The sequence below is a fragment of the Bos indicus x Bos taurus genome, chromosome X, assembly GCF_003369695.1.
Source record: "Bos indicus x Bos taurus breed Angus x Brahman F1 hybrid chromosome X, Bos_hybrid_MaternalHap_v2.0, whole genome shotgun sequence".
In the NCBI taxonomy this organism is placed as follows: Eukaryota; Metazoa; Chordata; class Mammalia; order Artiodactyla; family Bovidae; genus Bos; species Bos indicus x Bos taurus.
Genome location: NC_040105.1, coordinates 53,043,113 through 53,059,833, shown reverse-complemented (window position 1 = coordinate 53,059,833; position 16,721 = coordinate 53,043,113). Strand labels below are relative to the sequence as shown.

At 41.4% G+C, this 16,721-nt stretch overlaps 2 protein-coding genes across 4 annotated transcripts in view; one reads left to right on the top strand and one right to left on the bottom strand.

Annotated features, from left to right (window-relative positions):
• Nucleotides 1-16,721, bottom strand: part of LOC113887266 — a 97,740-nt gene that overhangs the window by 37,968 nt on the left and 43,051 nt on the right. The window lies entirely within an intron of this gene.
• Nucleotides 4,757-10,864, top strand: LOC113887267 (P antigen family member 3-like). The gene is made up of 5 exons (XM_027534309.1): nt 4,757-5,430; nt 6,335-6,414; nt 6,888-7,026; nt 7,440-7,565; nt 10,752-10,864. Exons 2-5 carry the CDS (start codon nt 6,343-6,345, stop codon nt 10,760-10,762), a joined length of 348 nt encoding a protein of 115 aa, XP_027390110.1. The 5' UTR covers nt 4,757-5,430; nt 6,335-6,342; the 3' UTR covers nt 10,763-10,864.

Here is a 16,721-nt window from a genome sequence, read left to right as displayed (position 1 = left end):
TTTACAAATTTCAAAGGAGGTTTCTCTTAAAATACTGTGTTGCCATAATGACACCTGGTTTCACCTGAAGTTAACTATTCTCAAACCTTGAGTTAACCAATGCATTTTTTCTTATGGAGATGTTTGTCTTAAGCTCTGTTAATGTAGTATGCATTTACCCCAAACTCTGTCTTCAAGTCTGTTCCACCTAATGGCTCAGAACCTACTTGACAAACCAGTATGTTATACTCAGACATTGTTCCCCTAATCTATGTAAATGAAACTATTTGTATGGTAATCTGCCCTTCTACAACATTCAAGTCCATCATTTTACGGCCAGGGATGAATCCTCTGGTGCCAAGATTATCCCAAAATACATCTTATGGATGAGGGGCCTGGTACCATTCTGAGTTTTAAGACATTCTTTTCTTTCATTAACAGACTGCTAGTGACTATATATAATATCCAGCTGAAGACTAGCAGGGGGTACTCTTTCTGCCCCCTTCTGATGCCTATGTCAGAAGCTTTCTCTGTCTCCTTTATACTTTAATAAAACTTTATTACACAAAAGCTCTGAGTGATCAAGCCTCGTCTCTGGCCCTGGAATGAATTCTTCTCCAGAGGCCAAGAATCCCAGCGTCTTTTCCTTCAGCAACAACCTTTCAAAAGTAAAAGACGCTTACTCCTTGGAGGGAAAGTTATGACCAACCTAGACAACATATTAAAAACAGAGACATTACTTTGGCAAAAAAGGTCCGTCTAGTCAAGGCTATGGTTTTTCCAGTAGTCATGTATGGATGTGAGAGTTGGACTGTGAAGAAAGCTGAGGGCCGAAGAATTGACGCTTTGAACTGTGGTGTTGGAGAAGACTCTTGAGAGTCCCTTGGACTGCAAGGAGATCCCACCAGTCCATCCTAAAGGAGATCAGTCCTGGGTGTTCATTGGAAGGACTGATGCTGAGGCGAAGCTCCAATACTTTGGCCACCTCATGCGAAGAGTTGACTCATTGGAAAAGACCCTGATGCTGGGAGGCATTGGGGGCAGGAGGAGAGGGGACGACAGAGGATGAGATGGCTGGGTGGCATCAGCGACTCGATGGTCATGACATGTGTTTGTGTGAACTCCAGGAGTCGGTGATGGACAGGGAGGCCTGGCGTGCTGCGATTCATGGGGTCACAAAGAGTCGGACACGACTGAGCGCCTGAACCGAACTGAACTGACCTGAAGTACTCTCTACAGCTAAACGAAATCTCTGGTGTAAACCCTTAAGAATTTTCCATTGAGTATTTTCAGGAATTATTAATCGTCCATCCTCAGACTGTAGCCATCCTTTATCAGTAATCTTTGCTCCTCTTTTCTCATATCTTTCTAATTCTTCCTCACTATATTGTGGGTTTTCCTGCTCCAGGGGACCTGTCCAGATCAAAGGCATCTGCAGTGAAGGGGTTTCCTAAAGTGCTGCTTTTCTGGTTTGACAGTCAGCCAGCTGATTACCTTCAGCTACTTTACTCCCATCCCTGCTGTGCCTTTTGCAATGCGTAATGGCTACTCCTTTAGGACGATATATAGTAGTTAAAAGTCTCTGGATCTCTCTGAAATGCTTAATAGGTTCTCCTGTTGTCCTTTTAAACTGTCTTTCCTTCCCCATTGCAGCATGAGCCTGTAAAGTCAAATAAGCATACTTAGAATCAGTGTAGATATTTGCTCGCTGCCCTTTGCTTAACTCTAGAGCTCGGGTCAGGAGAAGGCGATGGCACCCCACTCCAGTACTCTTGCCTGGAAAATCTCATGGACAGAGGAGCCTGGTAGGCTGCAGTCCATGGGGTCGCTACGAGTCAGACACGACTGAGCAACTTCACTTTCACTTTTCACTTTCCTGCATTGGAGAAGGAAATGGCAACCCACTCCAGTGTTCTTGCCTGGAGAATCCCAGGGATGGGGGAGCGTGGTGGGCTGCTGTCTACGGGGTCGAACAGAATTGGACACGACTGAAGCGAGTTAGCAGCAGCAGCAGCAGCAGAGCTCGGGTCAGAGCCACAAGTTCCGCTACTGAGCACTGGTTCCCTGGGGGAGAGATTTTGCTTCTAAAACCTGTTCAGCAGTCACCGCAGCATAACCTGCATTACGCTTCCCATCCTGATCACCAGCATCAGGGTCTTTTCCTGTGAATCAGCTCTTCCCTTAAGGTGGCCAAAATATTGGAGCTTCAGCTTCAGCATCGGCCCTGCCAGTGAATATTCAGTTGGTTTCCTTTAGGATTGGCTGTTTTGATATCCTTGCTGTCCGAGGGATTCTCAAGTGTCTTCTCCAGCACCACAAACCGAAAGCGTCAATTCTTTGTCACTCAGCCTTCTTAATGATCGAACTCACACATCTGTACATGACTACTGAAAAAGCCATAGTTTTGACTATACGGACCTTTGTCGGCAAAGTGATGTCTCTGCTTTATACTATGGTGTGACATGGGCTTCCTTGGTGGCTCAGTGGTAAGGAATTCGCCTGCATGGGTGTACCTATGGCTGATTCTTGTTGATGTTTGACAGAAAACAACAAAATTCTGTAAAGCAATTATCCTTCAATTAAAAAGTAAATAAAGTGGCAAAAAAAAAAAAAAAAAAAAAAGAATCTCCCTGCAATGCATGGGATGCAGGAGTCATGGGTTTCACCCCTGGGTTAGGAAGATGCCCTGCCATGCCCCATGGGAGGAGGGCATGGCAACCCACTTAAGTATTCTCACCTGGAGTATCCCATGGACAGAGGCACCTGGCAGGCTATGGTCCATGGAGTCATAAAGAGTCAGACACGACTGAAGCAATGAACATGCATGCATACTAACTTTGTCACGGTTGTTCTTCCAAGGATCAAGTGTCTTAATTTCATGGCAGCAATCACCATGCACGGTGATTTTGGAGCCTCCAAAATTCAATCTGTCCGTGCATCCACTTCCCCCCTTCTGTTTTCCGTGAAATGATAGACTGGATGCCATAATCTTATATTTTTGAATGTTGACTTTTAAGCCAGCCTTTTCACTCTCCTCTTTCACCCATATCAAGAGGTTCTTTAGTTCCTCTTCAGTTTCTGCCGTTAAAGTGGTATGATCTGCACATCTGAGCTTGTTGATATTTCTGCCAGCAACCTTGATTCCAGCTTGTGAGTCATCCAGCCCAGCATTTCCCATGATGTGCTCTGCATGTAAGTTGAATAAGCAGAGTGACACTATACAACCTTGTCTTACTCCTTTCCCAATTTTGAACCAGTCCGTTGTTCCATGTTTTATTCTAACTGTTACTTCTTAACCCTCATACAGGTTTCTCAGGAGACAGGTCAGCTTGTCTGGTACTCCCATCTCTAAGAATTTTCCACAGTTTGTTGTGATCCACACAGTCAGAGGCCTTGAGGTAGTCTAGTCAATGAAGCAGAAGTAGATGTGTTTCTGGAATTCCCTTGCTTTCCCCATGATCTAACGAAGGTTGCAATTTGATCTCTTGTTTCTCTGCCTCTTCAAAACCAGCTTGTATATCTGGAAGTTCTCGTTCCATATACTGTTGAAGCCTGGCTTGAAGGAGTCTACTAACCGGAGGCTTCAGAAATATGGGACAATCTAAGCTTGAGAAATTGGAGCGTATGAATGAAGCCCAATAAGAGAGAGAAGAAGGGGATTCTTTCCATGTTGTTAGCAAGCTGGACAAGGGCTAGAACATACTTTCAAGTTCTTGTGTAGGACAGTAGCCTTTATCTAGAAAGTCATAAACAGTTCTGCAAATGTAAGAGAGAGAGGGAGAGGGTGGTGAGTGGGAGACAGGCACCCTGAGTGGATGTGAGAGACCCGTTAGAAGGGGGTTGACAATAAAATTGAGGGGAGCTTTGGACTAGAGCAGATGTGGTGGACATGGGAAAAAGTCGATGCATTAGACATTTTTGAAGTAGAATTGACAGAACTCAGCAAGACTATTGACTTGAGGTGAAGGAGAGGGAATTGTAAACCTGGTTAAGACCAAGTTTCTGTGTCCTGTCATAAGGGTACAAAGGTGTCATGGGGAATCCTGGAAGTTGGCCGGGTCTGGGAAGAATTTCAAATAAGATTTTTATGTTTATGAGCTCAAGGTCTAGATGGATACAATAACCAGTATTTACATACTTAAAAGATCCTTTTCCTTTTTTAAAAAAGTGAGAAGTATTGAGATATAATTTATATACAATAGAAGTCAATGCTTTAAAGCATTACCATTTGTCGAGTTTTGACATATGCATACCATTGTGTAAATGCTACCACAATAAAAATGTAGAAAACGTCCCACTCGTTTGAAAATGCTTCCTTGGGCTATTTGCATTCAGACTCCTTCCTCCAGTCCTATACCCTGGCAACTACAGATATATTTCTCTGCCTATAGTTGTGCTTTTCCAGAAATCCATTGACATGAAACCATATAATACATAGCTTTCTGTGTCTGACATCTCTCATTGGCACAGCTGAGATGCATCCTTGCTGTTACATGCATTAGTAGTTCCTTTTCAAATGACTGTGTAGTGTTCTTTTGTACGAGTATACTCTTTTGTTTTTCTTTCATTTTTATACCAGTTGTTGAATAGTTGGGCTGTTTCTAGTTTTGGCTATTAGGAGTACATGAGTAGAATATTTGAGTAAAGGTCCTTGTGGGAACATGTTTTCCTTTCTCTTGGGTAAATTTAAAACTCCTAGGGAGTACGAAAATTCCTGCTATAATTGAAAAAGAAAAACGTGCTACTGGAGAAGAGTGCAGAAATAGCTACAGAAGGAATGAAAAGGCTAAGCCAAAGTGGAAACAATGCCCAGTTGTGGATGTGTCTGGTGGTGAAAGTGAAGTCCGATGCTAAAAGAACAATACCGTATAGGAACCAGAGGTATATTCAGAGAAACTAGTTACCAGTTCAGAGATTTAAATGTGCAGTGCACCAAGCAAAAAGTGGAAACAGAGGCATCTATTTATGTACTTATTCCATGGAAGTGAGTAAAGCCACTGGGAGTATGACAGAAAACCCAGAAGCAGAGAAGGAAATGGTTCATCCAAGCATGCATAAAAATAGATATTTAAAAACGTAATATCTATTTCTGTCATGACTGTCTTTCTGAGACACATTCTCCACTAAGGGTAACCTGGGACTACCTATCACCACAGTTTGTGGATGCATAAGAAAGACTGCAGTGGAAGGAAAAAAATACACTCTTCAAGCCCCTTTTTCATCCTCCAGAGACCCTGCGGTTCCAAGACTCTACCTCAATGGCAGGAAAACCGCAACCTGCACTGCACATGCCCAACTCAGTGAGCATGCGCAGTGTGTGCGTGCGCATCCGTTGCTGCGCATGCGCCTTGGTGCGCATACGCCTTCCTGAGCGTTCTGTGAGGAGCGTTGGGCCTGAGACGGGTCTGTTTATTCAGTCCCGGTTCTTTCTCACTACTTGAGACTCACCAGGTAGGTTCACAGGTCTGTCCTGTCTGGAGTTTAAGTATGTGTGCGTGTGAGGGGGAGCCAGCGAGTTTCGGGCGGGTCGGGCAGTGAGATCTGGGGCCTTTGAGGAGGAAGGCCCTCAAGGTAGTCATCTTTCTCCTCACAGGTGTCCCGACGCCATAGTTCTTGCCTTGGTGGCGGGAGAGGAAGGGCAGTGGGCAGAGGAGGGCAGGGGGTAGGATGATGGTGGGGGGAGACTTGGGGGTGCTATTTGAGATATTTGGTTCATTGGGGCCCTGGAACTGACGACAGAGCACAGAATCTGGGGCCGGCAGTGGGACCTGGGCAGGGGTTGGGGTGGGCGATTAAGGAAAGGCCTAGAAACCGGACCACAGTGGGGTTGTGACTGTATTGCGGGTTTTGTGGTAAGGTGCCAAGAGAGAAGTGGACCGGTTGCTCTGTATGCAGCCTCACCTCAGCCCCAGACACTGAGAAAATCGCCATAGTCATGCTGTAAAGACTGAGCCTTTCTTTGTGTTCCAACTGAATTCCAAGGGAGTTGGGGAAAATAGGTCTGGTGAATAGGAGTGTGACATGAGCAATAGTCCTGAGCTTTTGAATTCCTAGCAGTATTTCACTAAAGATCTTTATGATGGAGAATTCTGTTGTGAAATCAAACGTCCTCACAAAAATTCAGCCTTCTTGTGTACCTTAAGGTGATTTCTCTGCCAGCTTCCCAAAGACACAAATGGCTTTGCAAAAGACTGTATTTGGTGTAATTGAAATGCTTGTACAGTCATACTTAACCAGAGTTTTCTTTTGAAAGTATTCACATTAAAAAAAAGTAAGTCAGCATAAGGTCATAAAAGTGATCAAATATAGCTGTACTCTTAAATACATTTTCCAAATCACAATATTCTGCTTTCAGGGAGAAATATGAGTGGGCAAGTGGCATCAGCATTGGGACCTACAAAGCCAGATTGCTCCCAGGTGGATGAACCTGTGGTTGTGAGTAACCTTACCATTTGGTGTTTTCTATTAGCACAAGTTTATTTTTGAGAAAATGTTAAGTAGTACAGATGCGGTGATAAAGGTCTTCGATGCTGATAAAGGGTGACACTTTGTCTTAGGAAGTAACATTGATCCAGATATATTATAGTCTGGCGTTGCCTGGATGATTATACTGTTAAATTCCCTGGAAATGTGCCCAGTGACTCTCTCCTCCTGCTTATTAACAACAGGCTGCATACTTCCATCCCAACATAGATTTAAATAACTTCCAAAGTCTTTCTGGGTAACTCTCATTGGGAGCTAACTCTTCTCTGTGGGAAGAGTAACTTTATTAAAAGTAAGTACGTAGAATTCTGTTGGGAAAATGTTGTTAGGTTTACTTATGATCAGATATATCTATGTATTATGTATATTTACGCTATTAGATGTATTAACAACAAAAGTTTTTATTTGCATGCACACTCTACTAGGACCAGCAACCCAGTGTTGAGCAACCTCAACAAGAGGAACCACCAGCTGAGATTCAGGATATCACACCTAGAAAGGAGGAAGTACATGGAGAGGATCCAGTGAATTGTGATGAAGAAGAGGAGAAGGATCCCTTTGAAGGTAAAGTGTATCTGTGTGTCATGCCTTAAGACATAACCAGTAAGAAGAGGAAAGGAAATATTAGAAAAGGACTTCAGACAATTCCTAAAAAACTGAGGAGAGTATAGTTTGCAGGTTAGTGTGGTCGCTCAAATTTTCCCTTGTTTTCAAGACAAAGAGAAGGGGGCAACTAAGGTGTCTGAGGACAACCCTGGAAAAGGAAAATGGTAATAACAATCGGAAAATTCTGCTTTCCTTTTTCTCCAGCAAAACATTCCTGGAATAATGCTCCTGAGGTTCTTATTCATCACATTTTTAGCATACTAACCTAAGGCTTTTAATTCATAACACCGAGGGAATGAATATCATCATTCCCTTGTTTATATTGTATGCTTTACAGCTGAATTGATGCTTTTTTTTTTTTTTTTTTAAAGATTCTGGCCTGGAAGCTGATCTCCAGCAATTGGCTCTGGCAGAGACTGGGAGTGAAGGTGGAGATGGTCCCGATGTCAGGGAGGAGTTTGCATCAAATATAGAGCCTGTTGAAATGCCAGAAGCAGGTATGTCGTCCATTCAGAAAGTAATTTATGTGGTTTCTGTTTTTCAGAATATTATATCTTTACTAATATAGACAGAACATTACTATTATTTTAATAACAGAGTTCCCATATTCTTTGAAAGAAAGTTCAGACCCCAGATGCCTGAATGCCTGACTTAAAGACTTTCAAATAAACAGACAGGATCAAAGCCATATCGAATTGAAAATAGGAAACGGTTTTTTTCTCTTGAGTATAAGTACTTTAAGCAACAGCTAATAATTTTCAGGTTCTTTAATAATTTCTGCTTGTAGCCAATATGGAATGCATTTGTAATAAATATCAGTTTATATGAAATAAGCTTAGGCATCCAAGTAGGTTCTAGTACCAGCTTTAGCATAATGTGTGTGATTCTGTGAAATCCCTTAACTTCTAAACTCAACTTTACTCATGTAAGTTGTGAATTCAGAACAGATACACGAAGATGCTGATTTTTCAATGCTAACTTTGCATTCTCTGATTCTCTTTGATGGAAAGCATACAAGAATACTCTGTTTTGTATGATGTATTTATCATAAAATATCATCGAGTCAAATTATAACAGGGGAATTGAGATTTCATTTTCTGACGGGGGACACATGTACACCTGTGGCTGATTCATGTCAATGTATGGCAAAAACCACCAGAAGATTGTAATTAGCCTCCAATTAAAATCAATTAATTATTTTTTTTATAAAATGAGCCAACATTCTGCTTGATGTATGTTAAATTCTCTCAAATTCTGAATTCTCTAGCTCTTTAAAAAATAGTTGCATTTTAAATCCTTTCCCCAGGGAAGCATGAAATGACTGAATAATAAAATGGCCAAAAGGCAGATGTGAGTAAGATACATCTGCTAAGCACACTACCTGCCCCCACGTTTGTTTTGTTTTGTTTTGTTTTTTTGGTGGGGGGGAGGTTGCTTATTTTAATTGGAGGATCATTACAATACTATGAAGATTTTGCCATATACCCCACTCTCACTCTTAAGGAACTAATAAAAATCTGAGCCTCATGATATAATCATCTCTTAACCGTATGAAGTATGTTACTTTTCCTCTTTGATACATGAGTTTAAAAAGTTTTGAAAGCCAAAAATTGTAACTCTAGTTCTTCCCGTGTAATCAACTTACTATCTTTCACATACCTGTTTTCCAACTTGCTGACAATAAATTGCATGGTTCTGATTTTAAAGAAGGAACTTCATAATTAGGGCAGATTTTACTATGTATTAGCCTTCTAAATACTTTCACTTTACATTTTTTTTTCCATTCCATTTGAACAATTAGATGAAAATACAACTTTCGGACGACTTTCAAGTAACTAGAGATCATGATTAAAATGTTCTCATGGAAAAATCTTATCCCTAAATATGTGTGGTATTTAAAAAGAAAAATACATAAATTACAAGGTACATAAATACAAAATCCTACATCCAATATAAAACGTAAGAAAAAGAGCAACAGAATAAACCTAAGGGAAAAAGAAAAAGATACTTATTAAAAGACAGGTATGAAGTGTTAGGAAGAGGAAAATAAACTCAACTAATAAATAAAGACAACGTGCTAGTTTACATAGATTTTAACATATATATATACACACACACACACATTTTTCAATATTCTTTTCCATTGTGATTTATCACAGGAGATTGGACATTAGTTCCCTGTGCTGTATAGTAGGACCTTGTTGTTTATCCATTCTGAATGTAATGGTTTGTATCTGCCAACCCCAAACTGCCAATCCATTCCTCTAGTTTACATCATTGTGAAGCAAATGGACAAAGCCCAAGTACACATAATTAGAAATATGAACAAGACACTGCTGCTGCTGCTGCTAAGTCGCTTCAGTCGTGTCCGACTCTGTGCGACCCCATAGATGGAAGGCCACCAGGCTACCCTGTCCCTGGGATTCTCTAGGCAAGAACACTGGAGTGGGTTGCCATTTCCTTCTCCAGTGCATGAAAGTGAAAAGTGAAAGTGAAGTCGCTGTCGTGTCCGACTCTAGCGACCCCTTGGACTGCAGCCCACCAGGCTCCTCCATCCATGGGGTTTTCCAGGCAAAAGTACTGGAGTGGGGTGCCATTGCCTTCTACACTAACCGTTAGTATAGTACAGAATTAAAACAATACAATCTGAAACTCAAATATTTTCAGAATATTGATGAAATGGCTAGTAGGGTAGAAAAACATATTATTTAACATACCCCACAGTAACTAAATAACTAAACATCACAAATACCGTGGATGAACTTTTGAAATTGGTCAGAGTTTTCTCTCAAAAGCCATTATCATTTAGAAACAAAAAAATTTGCTTTTCCAGATTTTCTTTCTCTCCTACTTGCTTTACTCTCTCACTCATACTACCTCTTGCTCTCCCTTTTCTTTTCTCCTTTTTTTCTTTCCGTGTGGTTGTGAGAAACAGTCCTTTTTCTGCTTCACATTTTGATGTCACCATGTCACCAGTGATAGTAATGACTTAAAATTAGTGTCACATATAATGTATTATACCAACTGGAATGCTTTCCAGGGTGAAAAGAAACATTTAGAATTACATGAGGGCCACAGGTAAAAAAGGGGACAAATGTTTAACCGACTTAAAACCACCATATCAGGGATAAATTAGAACAAATGAAAATTTCTGCAGTTTTCCACAGTAGAGAAGAAACAAATGTAATACTGGCCTTTTTATTTACTTCACTTAAGCAGTAACAGAGAGAACAACTGTTTAGCTATCCTATATTCGGAATATTATTTCAAACCAACGCATTTAAATGATACTTTTTTGGGATTTTTTGTTTCAGTTTTTGTGTATTTTGTTCTCCTTTAGGGTGCTTTTTGTTGTTAGATATTTTACTGAATGTGTACACAGTTTTGCCTTCTACTGAAAACTACCTTCTGATAGGCTCCATTGATTTCATTTCTTCTGAACTCAGTGTCCTTCTTTTCTTGTATAACTAGGAAGAGTAGTGTGTTTTTAAAAATACTGGTAATGTGCCTGAAAACTCTATAAAATCTCTATAGAGGATTAACTGAAGGTAAGCCAAAGGGTCGCCCTTAGTGTTCCTGTTTTAGTCCATTTTATAAAACTACAACTGCAGTGAACTTTGTATACCTCTCCTGTCATCAAAATAAAGTTCTGCTAAGTAACTTTTTTAATGTTTATATTATAGGTGAAGGGTAACCATTTGCTTGAAAGAAGATAAACTGAAACCATCTATGCTGTTCTTATGATGTGTATTTGACTATTAAATTTAGGTCAATAAAGTTTCATTTTCTACTTGCACATTTTTTGTTAAATTTATCCGTGGGTATTTAATGTTATTGAAAATTGATGGTTTGTGATTTTTATTGTCTAGTTGAGGCTGTCTGTAGAGATAGAATGTCTATATATAGATTTTCTGTCCAACAATTCCTCTAAATATGCATATTAATTCCACAAATTTAGATCTAGATTATTTTTGCTTTTCAAAATATACTATTATATTTGAATATCAACAGTTTCTACTGGCTTAAACCTTAAACCTGTCCTCATTTTTCAACATTGAACAAACCTGGGCAGAATAGTCTTGACTAAAGCAGGTGATAATCAGCTTTTTTCCCAATAGGAAATGAAAAATCTACTCCATTTCAACCTGTTTACGTTGCTTTTTTGTAGATATACTTTATCAGAGTAAGTTCCATTCTATTCCTAGTTTGCTGTCTTGAATATAGATTAATTTTCATCAAACACTTATATTGCATCAATTGTGATGATCATAGAATTGTTTTCCCTCCATTTTTCTATTAATGTGGTGAATTGCATTGGTAACCTTATACATTTAAACTACCCTTGCACTTCTAGGGTTAAAAAAATTGGGTCATAACATATTCTTTAGGTGTAATCTACATGTTAATGCATATACATACATATATATACCCACACATAAAAAATTCATAAAAGCCTTTGGTCTTCTCTTGAATAAATGGGTTTACAAAATGTGCTACCCAAATCTCATACGGTGTCCCTGATGAAATCATTGACAGAGAAACATTTTTAAAAACTTAATATATTTGTATTGTCCTATAGAGAAATGGAATGCCAAAGCCATTGTTAAAGGTTGTAGGGAGACGGGAAAAGAACTGCTGTCAAATTCCATGGCAAATGGCACAGCATATCTTTCACACATTTCTGACTTGCCTTCCAACTTTTTTTGGGTGCAGGGAGAGAGCAGCCACAAACATCTTTTCTTCTCCATGACGTCCTCCATTGGCTTGATAGTCACGAGATCTCAGAAACCCTCCAGTTGTCTGTGAGTGTGTGTGTGTGAACCACTTAGTCGTGTCCAACTCTTTGCAACCCCACGAACTACTGTAGCCCGCCAGGCTTCTCTGCCATGAAATTTTCCAGGCAAGAATACTGGAGTGGATTGCCATTCCCTTCTCCAGAGGATCTTCCCAGCCCAGGGATCGAACCCTGGTCTCCTGCAGATTCTTTACCGTTTGAGCTACAGGGAAGTCCTCCAGCTGTTTGATTCCTCCCTTATATCCTTTTTATTAACGTAATAACAAAACGCTTACATCTCTGAGCCCCCATCTGCATCCTCATGCACCAAAAAAATATATTTCTGCAACAAAGGACCTATTCAGACTTCACTCTGCTTAGCGAATAACAGGGGATTATAAATAGCAGCTGTTGTGCCCTTATAGAGGTATGAAAATCCAGGTCCAAAAGGATTGAAAATGGGAGGTTCAAATCTACCATTAGACAGTATCCCATCTTAACAAAAAGTATGTGAAAAAGCCCCTAGGTCATGGAGCTGTCTGACAAGATTAGATCCTAGCTAGAAGAAAAGGGAAAGGAATGAGGGGAACTTCGTGAGACAAAATGACTTGAGTCTTATCTGCTCTGTCTCCTTATTGGCTATGACATGACATAACTGGGCTTCCCTGGTGGCTCAGATGGTAAAGAATCCACCTGCAGTGCTGGAGACCTGGGTTTGATCCCTGTGTTGGGAAGATCTCCTGGAGGAGGCCACGGCAACCCACTCCAGTATTCTTGCCTGAAGAATCCCCATGGATAGAGGTGCCTGACGGACTACAGTCCATGGGGTCGCAGAGTCAGACACGACTCAGCGACTAAGCACAGCACGTGACATAACTAAGAGTATCAGTACTGGCTCTGACACATACTGAGTGAAGGTGAGAAAGGTATTTACATCCTTTGGATCTGTTTCCCCATTTCTAAAATGGAAATTACAATTTTACACTAAATATTTGTTATGAAGAATAAACAAGATAACGTGAAGTAGGCGTTACACTGCAAATGGATTTGGCTTATTCTACTCCATTTTTTCATTTAAACATTTACCTTTACAATTACAATTCTCTCACAAGTGATACAGATTTTGAATTTCAAGTAGACTATAAGGTTAACTTTTAAAATGAATTGGACTTCAGAAACATATTTTGTCTAAATAAATATATTTATTCAATAGCAGATAAAATAGCTGGTATCAGACATGGCATCCATTCTAAGGTTGGTTTGTTAATGAGGACTGACAAGGCTACCCTAAGTCATAGTATGTAATGAAAACTGTGCTCCTTGCTGTGTGTGATGACAAAGAAAATAAGCCAGTATTCTGGTCACACAACATCACACAACACCAGACTGTGTCACGTAGTCAGGCAGCCAGTCCCTAAGTCACAGCGCAGGAGCTACAGGGCCTCAGGGCACCACTGCAGTTGTTAGTTTGGCTTGTCACCTTCTACGGGCTTGGCCAGTAAAGAGACAATGAACCCGAATGGATTCAGATTCTACCTTACAGACAGTGCAGAAGCAATATGACCCTGGTGTCAGTTACCTTGTCCCTAGTCCCGCGGTTTGCCACTGAATTGGAAGGCCTCAGTAACAGGCACTACAGGTGGTGGGTCTCTGCCAGGAAGGAGCCCGCAGTTGTGCCCTATGGCACTGAGCAGCTGTGTAGTCCACAGCTGTACTCAGCTGGGGCTAGGCAGACCATCCTATGTTCAACTGAAACCACAGGTGGATGAGTAACAACTTTGTGTCACCTCCAGCTGGATGAGGAGGCAGGTGAGAAATGGCCTCATAGCAGCTCTTCATCAGGGTGCTTATCTCCCCTTGCTGCAAGAGCAATCAGGAGGTTCTCTGCCAAGATTCAAGCCAGCCTGTAGTTTAGCCTTGCCTACGTAGCCTAAGTGGGGACATGCAAGGGCACCAGGGCACCAAGACAGAGTCACACTCCTACAGTGTTTTTTGGAACAAGACACAAGGCTTTATGTATGATGCTACAAATATGACACCTATATACTGACTCCTACATGGAGGAGATGCTTTTCCTGTCAGTCATTAAAAATATTCCTTCATTGAGTACACACACATTGATTACTAGCATGTCTTAGGACGTGTCTGCAATGCTTGAAATAACAAGACCAGTGATGTGCGGTGGATGATGGGAATATCACACTGGTGAACCAGACAGACACATAAACAGAAAAGAAGTGCAAAGGAGAAACACAGGGAATGGACCTAAGGGAAAAGCAAAGCAAAACGGTGAGCAGGGTGGCCAAGAAGCAGGAGGAAAGCTAGAAGATGAGGTTCATTCTAAGAGTGAAAGAGGTTATATATAACACAGCCGTGCTTTGACCCAGGCTGTGGATGAGAGTCACAACCTCCACTGCATCAATGCCCCTTTTGAGGGTGGTGTCTGGGAGTCTAGAGATTCTGAAGGGAGAGAAGGAAAATACATAGTGCAGGGGGTACGTGCACCTGCCCTGACAGAGATGCAGGTGCAGCTTGTTACAGTTACCAGGTGGGGATGAGCGGAGTTGGATTCGGTGACTCAAGAAGAAATGTGCAAATGAATGTAAAGGGAGAAAACACGTGGAGAAGGGGTAAACAGCTCCAACTCCCATTTATGTACCAGGGTAGGTGCTCCATTACTGTCATGAGAAGGCTCCCTGGTCTGAGCTCTGGGAGGGAGTGATGAGCATTCTAAGGACCCACCATCAGCCCTAAGCAGGGGGCACTGAGTGTATGAAGAGAGAACTCTCAGCCTTTACTACTGACATATACAGAAAGCTTCTTAGTCCTGCTGAGAGTGGGGCTCTGGAAACTTAGGGAAGCTTCAAGGTAAGGGGGAGGTGGTGGTGGTTGTTCAGTCGCTCAGTCGTGTCCAACTATTTACTACCCATGGCCTGCAGCATGCCAGGCTCCTCTGTCCTACACTATCTCCCTGAGTTTGATCAAATTAATGTCCATTGGGTTGGTGATGCTATCTAATCATCTCACCCTCTGTCACCCCCTTCTCTTCCTGCCTTCAATCTTTTTGCATCAGGGTCCTTTCCAATGAGTCAGCTATTCGCACCAGGTGGCCAAAGTATTGCAGCTTCAGCATCAGTCCTTCCAGTGAATATTCAGTGTTCATTTCCTTTAGGATTGGTGGGTTTGTTCTCCTTGCTGTCCAAGGGATTCTCATGGCTCATCTCTAACACCACAATTCAAAAGCATCAATTCTCTGGCACTCAGCCTTCTTAATGATCCAACTCACACATCTGTACATCACTACTGGAAAAACCATAGTTTTGACTCTACAGACCTTTGTCAGCAAAGTGATGGCTCTGCTTTTTAATATGGTGTCTAGGTTTGCATTGATCTTCCCTGGGGGCTCATCGGTAAAGAATCTGTCTGTTATGCAGCACACTTAGGAGATATGGGTTAAATCCCTGGGTCAGGAAGATCCCCTGGAGGAGGGCATGGCAACCCACTCCAGGATTCTCATCTGGAGATTACCCTGGACAGAGGAGCCTGGTGGGCCTCTGTCCATGGGGTCATAAAGAGCCGGACACTACTGACATGCCTGAGAATTCATGTAAGCTAGGTTTGTCATAGCTTTCCTTCCAAGGAGCAAGCGTCTTTTAATTTCATGGCTGCAATCACCATTTGCAGTGATTTTCGAGCCCAAGAAAATGAAATGTGTCACTGCTTCCACTTCAGTTCAGTTCAGTCGGTCAGCCGTGTCTGACTCTTTGTGACCCCTTGAACCGCAGTACACCAGGCCTCCCTGTCCATCACCAACTCCCAGAGTTCACCCAAACTCATGTGCATTGAGTTGGTGATGCCATCCAACCATCTCATCCTCTGTCGTCCCCTTCTCCTCCTTCCCTCAATCTTTGCCAGCATTAGGGTCTTTTCAAATTAGTCAGTTCTTTGCATCAGGTGGCCAAAGTATTGGAGTTTCAGCTACAACATCAGCCCTTGCAATGAACACCCAGGACTGATCTCCTTTAGGATGGACTGCTTCCACTTACCCGCCTTCTATTTGCCATGAAGTGATAGGACCAGATGCCATGATCTTAGTGTTTTAATAGTTGAGTTTTAAGCCAGTTTTTTCACTCTCCTCTTTCACCCATATCAAATGGTTCTTTAATCCCTCTTCACTTTCTGCCATTAGACTGGTATCATCTGTGTATCTGAGCTTGTCGAGATTTCTCCCAGCAATCTTCTTCCAGCTTTTGAGTCATGCAGTCCAGCATTTTGCATGACATACTCTGTGTATAAGATAAATAAGCAGCATGACAACAGCCATGTTGTTCTCCTTCCCCAATTATGAAGCAGTCATTTGTTCCAACTCTGGTTCTAACACTTGCTTCTTGGCCCCCATACAGGTTTCTGAGGAGACAGGTCGAGTAGTCTGGTACTGCCCTCTGTTTAAGAATTTTCTCTATTTGTTGTATTCCACTCAGTCAGAGGTCTTAGCATAGTCAATGACACAGAATTAGATGTTTTAGAAAAAGTAGATGCATTAGACGTTTATGAAGTAAAATGGGCAGAACTCAGCAAGAATTTGGACTTCAGGTGAGGGAGAGGGAATCGTAAACATGGTTAAGACCAAATTTGTGTGTCCTGTCATAAAAGTACAAAACTGTCATGGTGAATTCTGGAAGTTGGCCAGGCCTGGGAAGAATTCCAAATTAGATTTTTATGTTTTTGAGCTCATGTTCTACATGGATACAATAACCAGTATTTAAATACTTAAAATTTCCTTATCCTTTAAAAAAAGTATTGTGGTATAATTTATATACAACAAAAGCCATCACTTTAATGTATTACCATTTGTAGATTTTTGACAAATGTATACCGT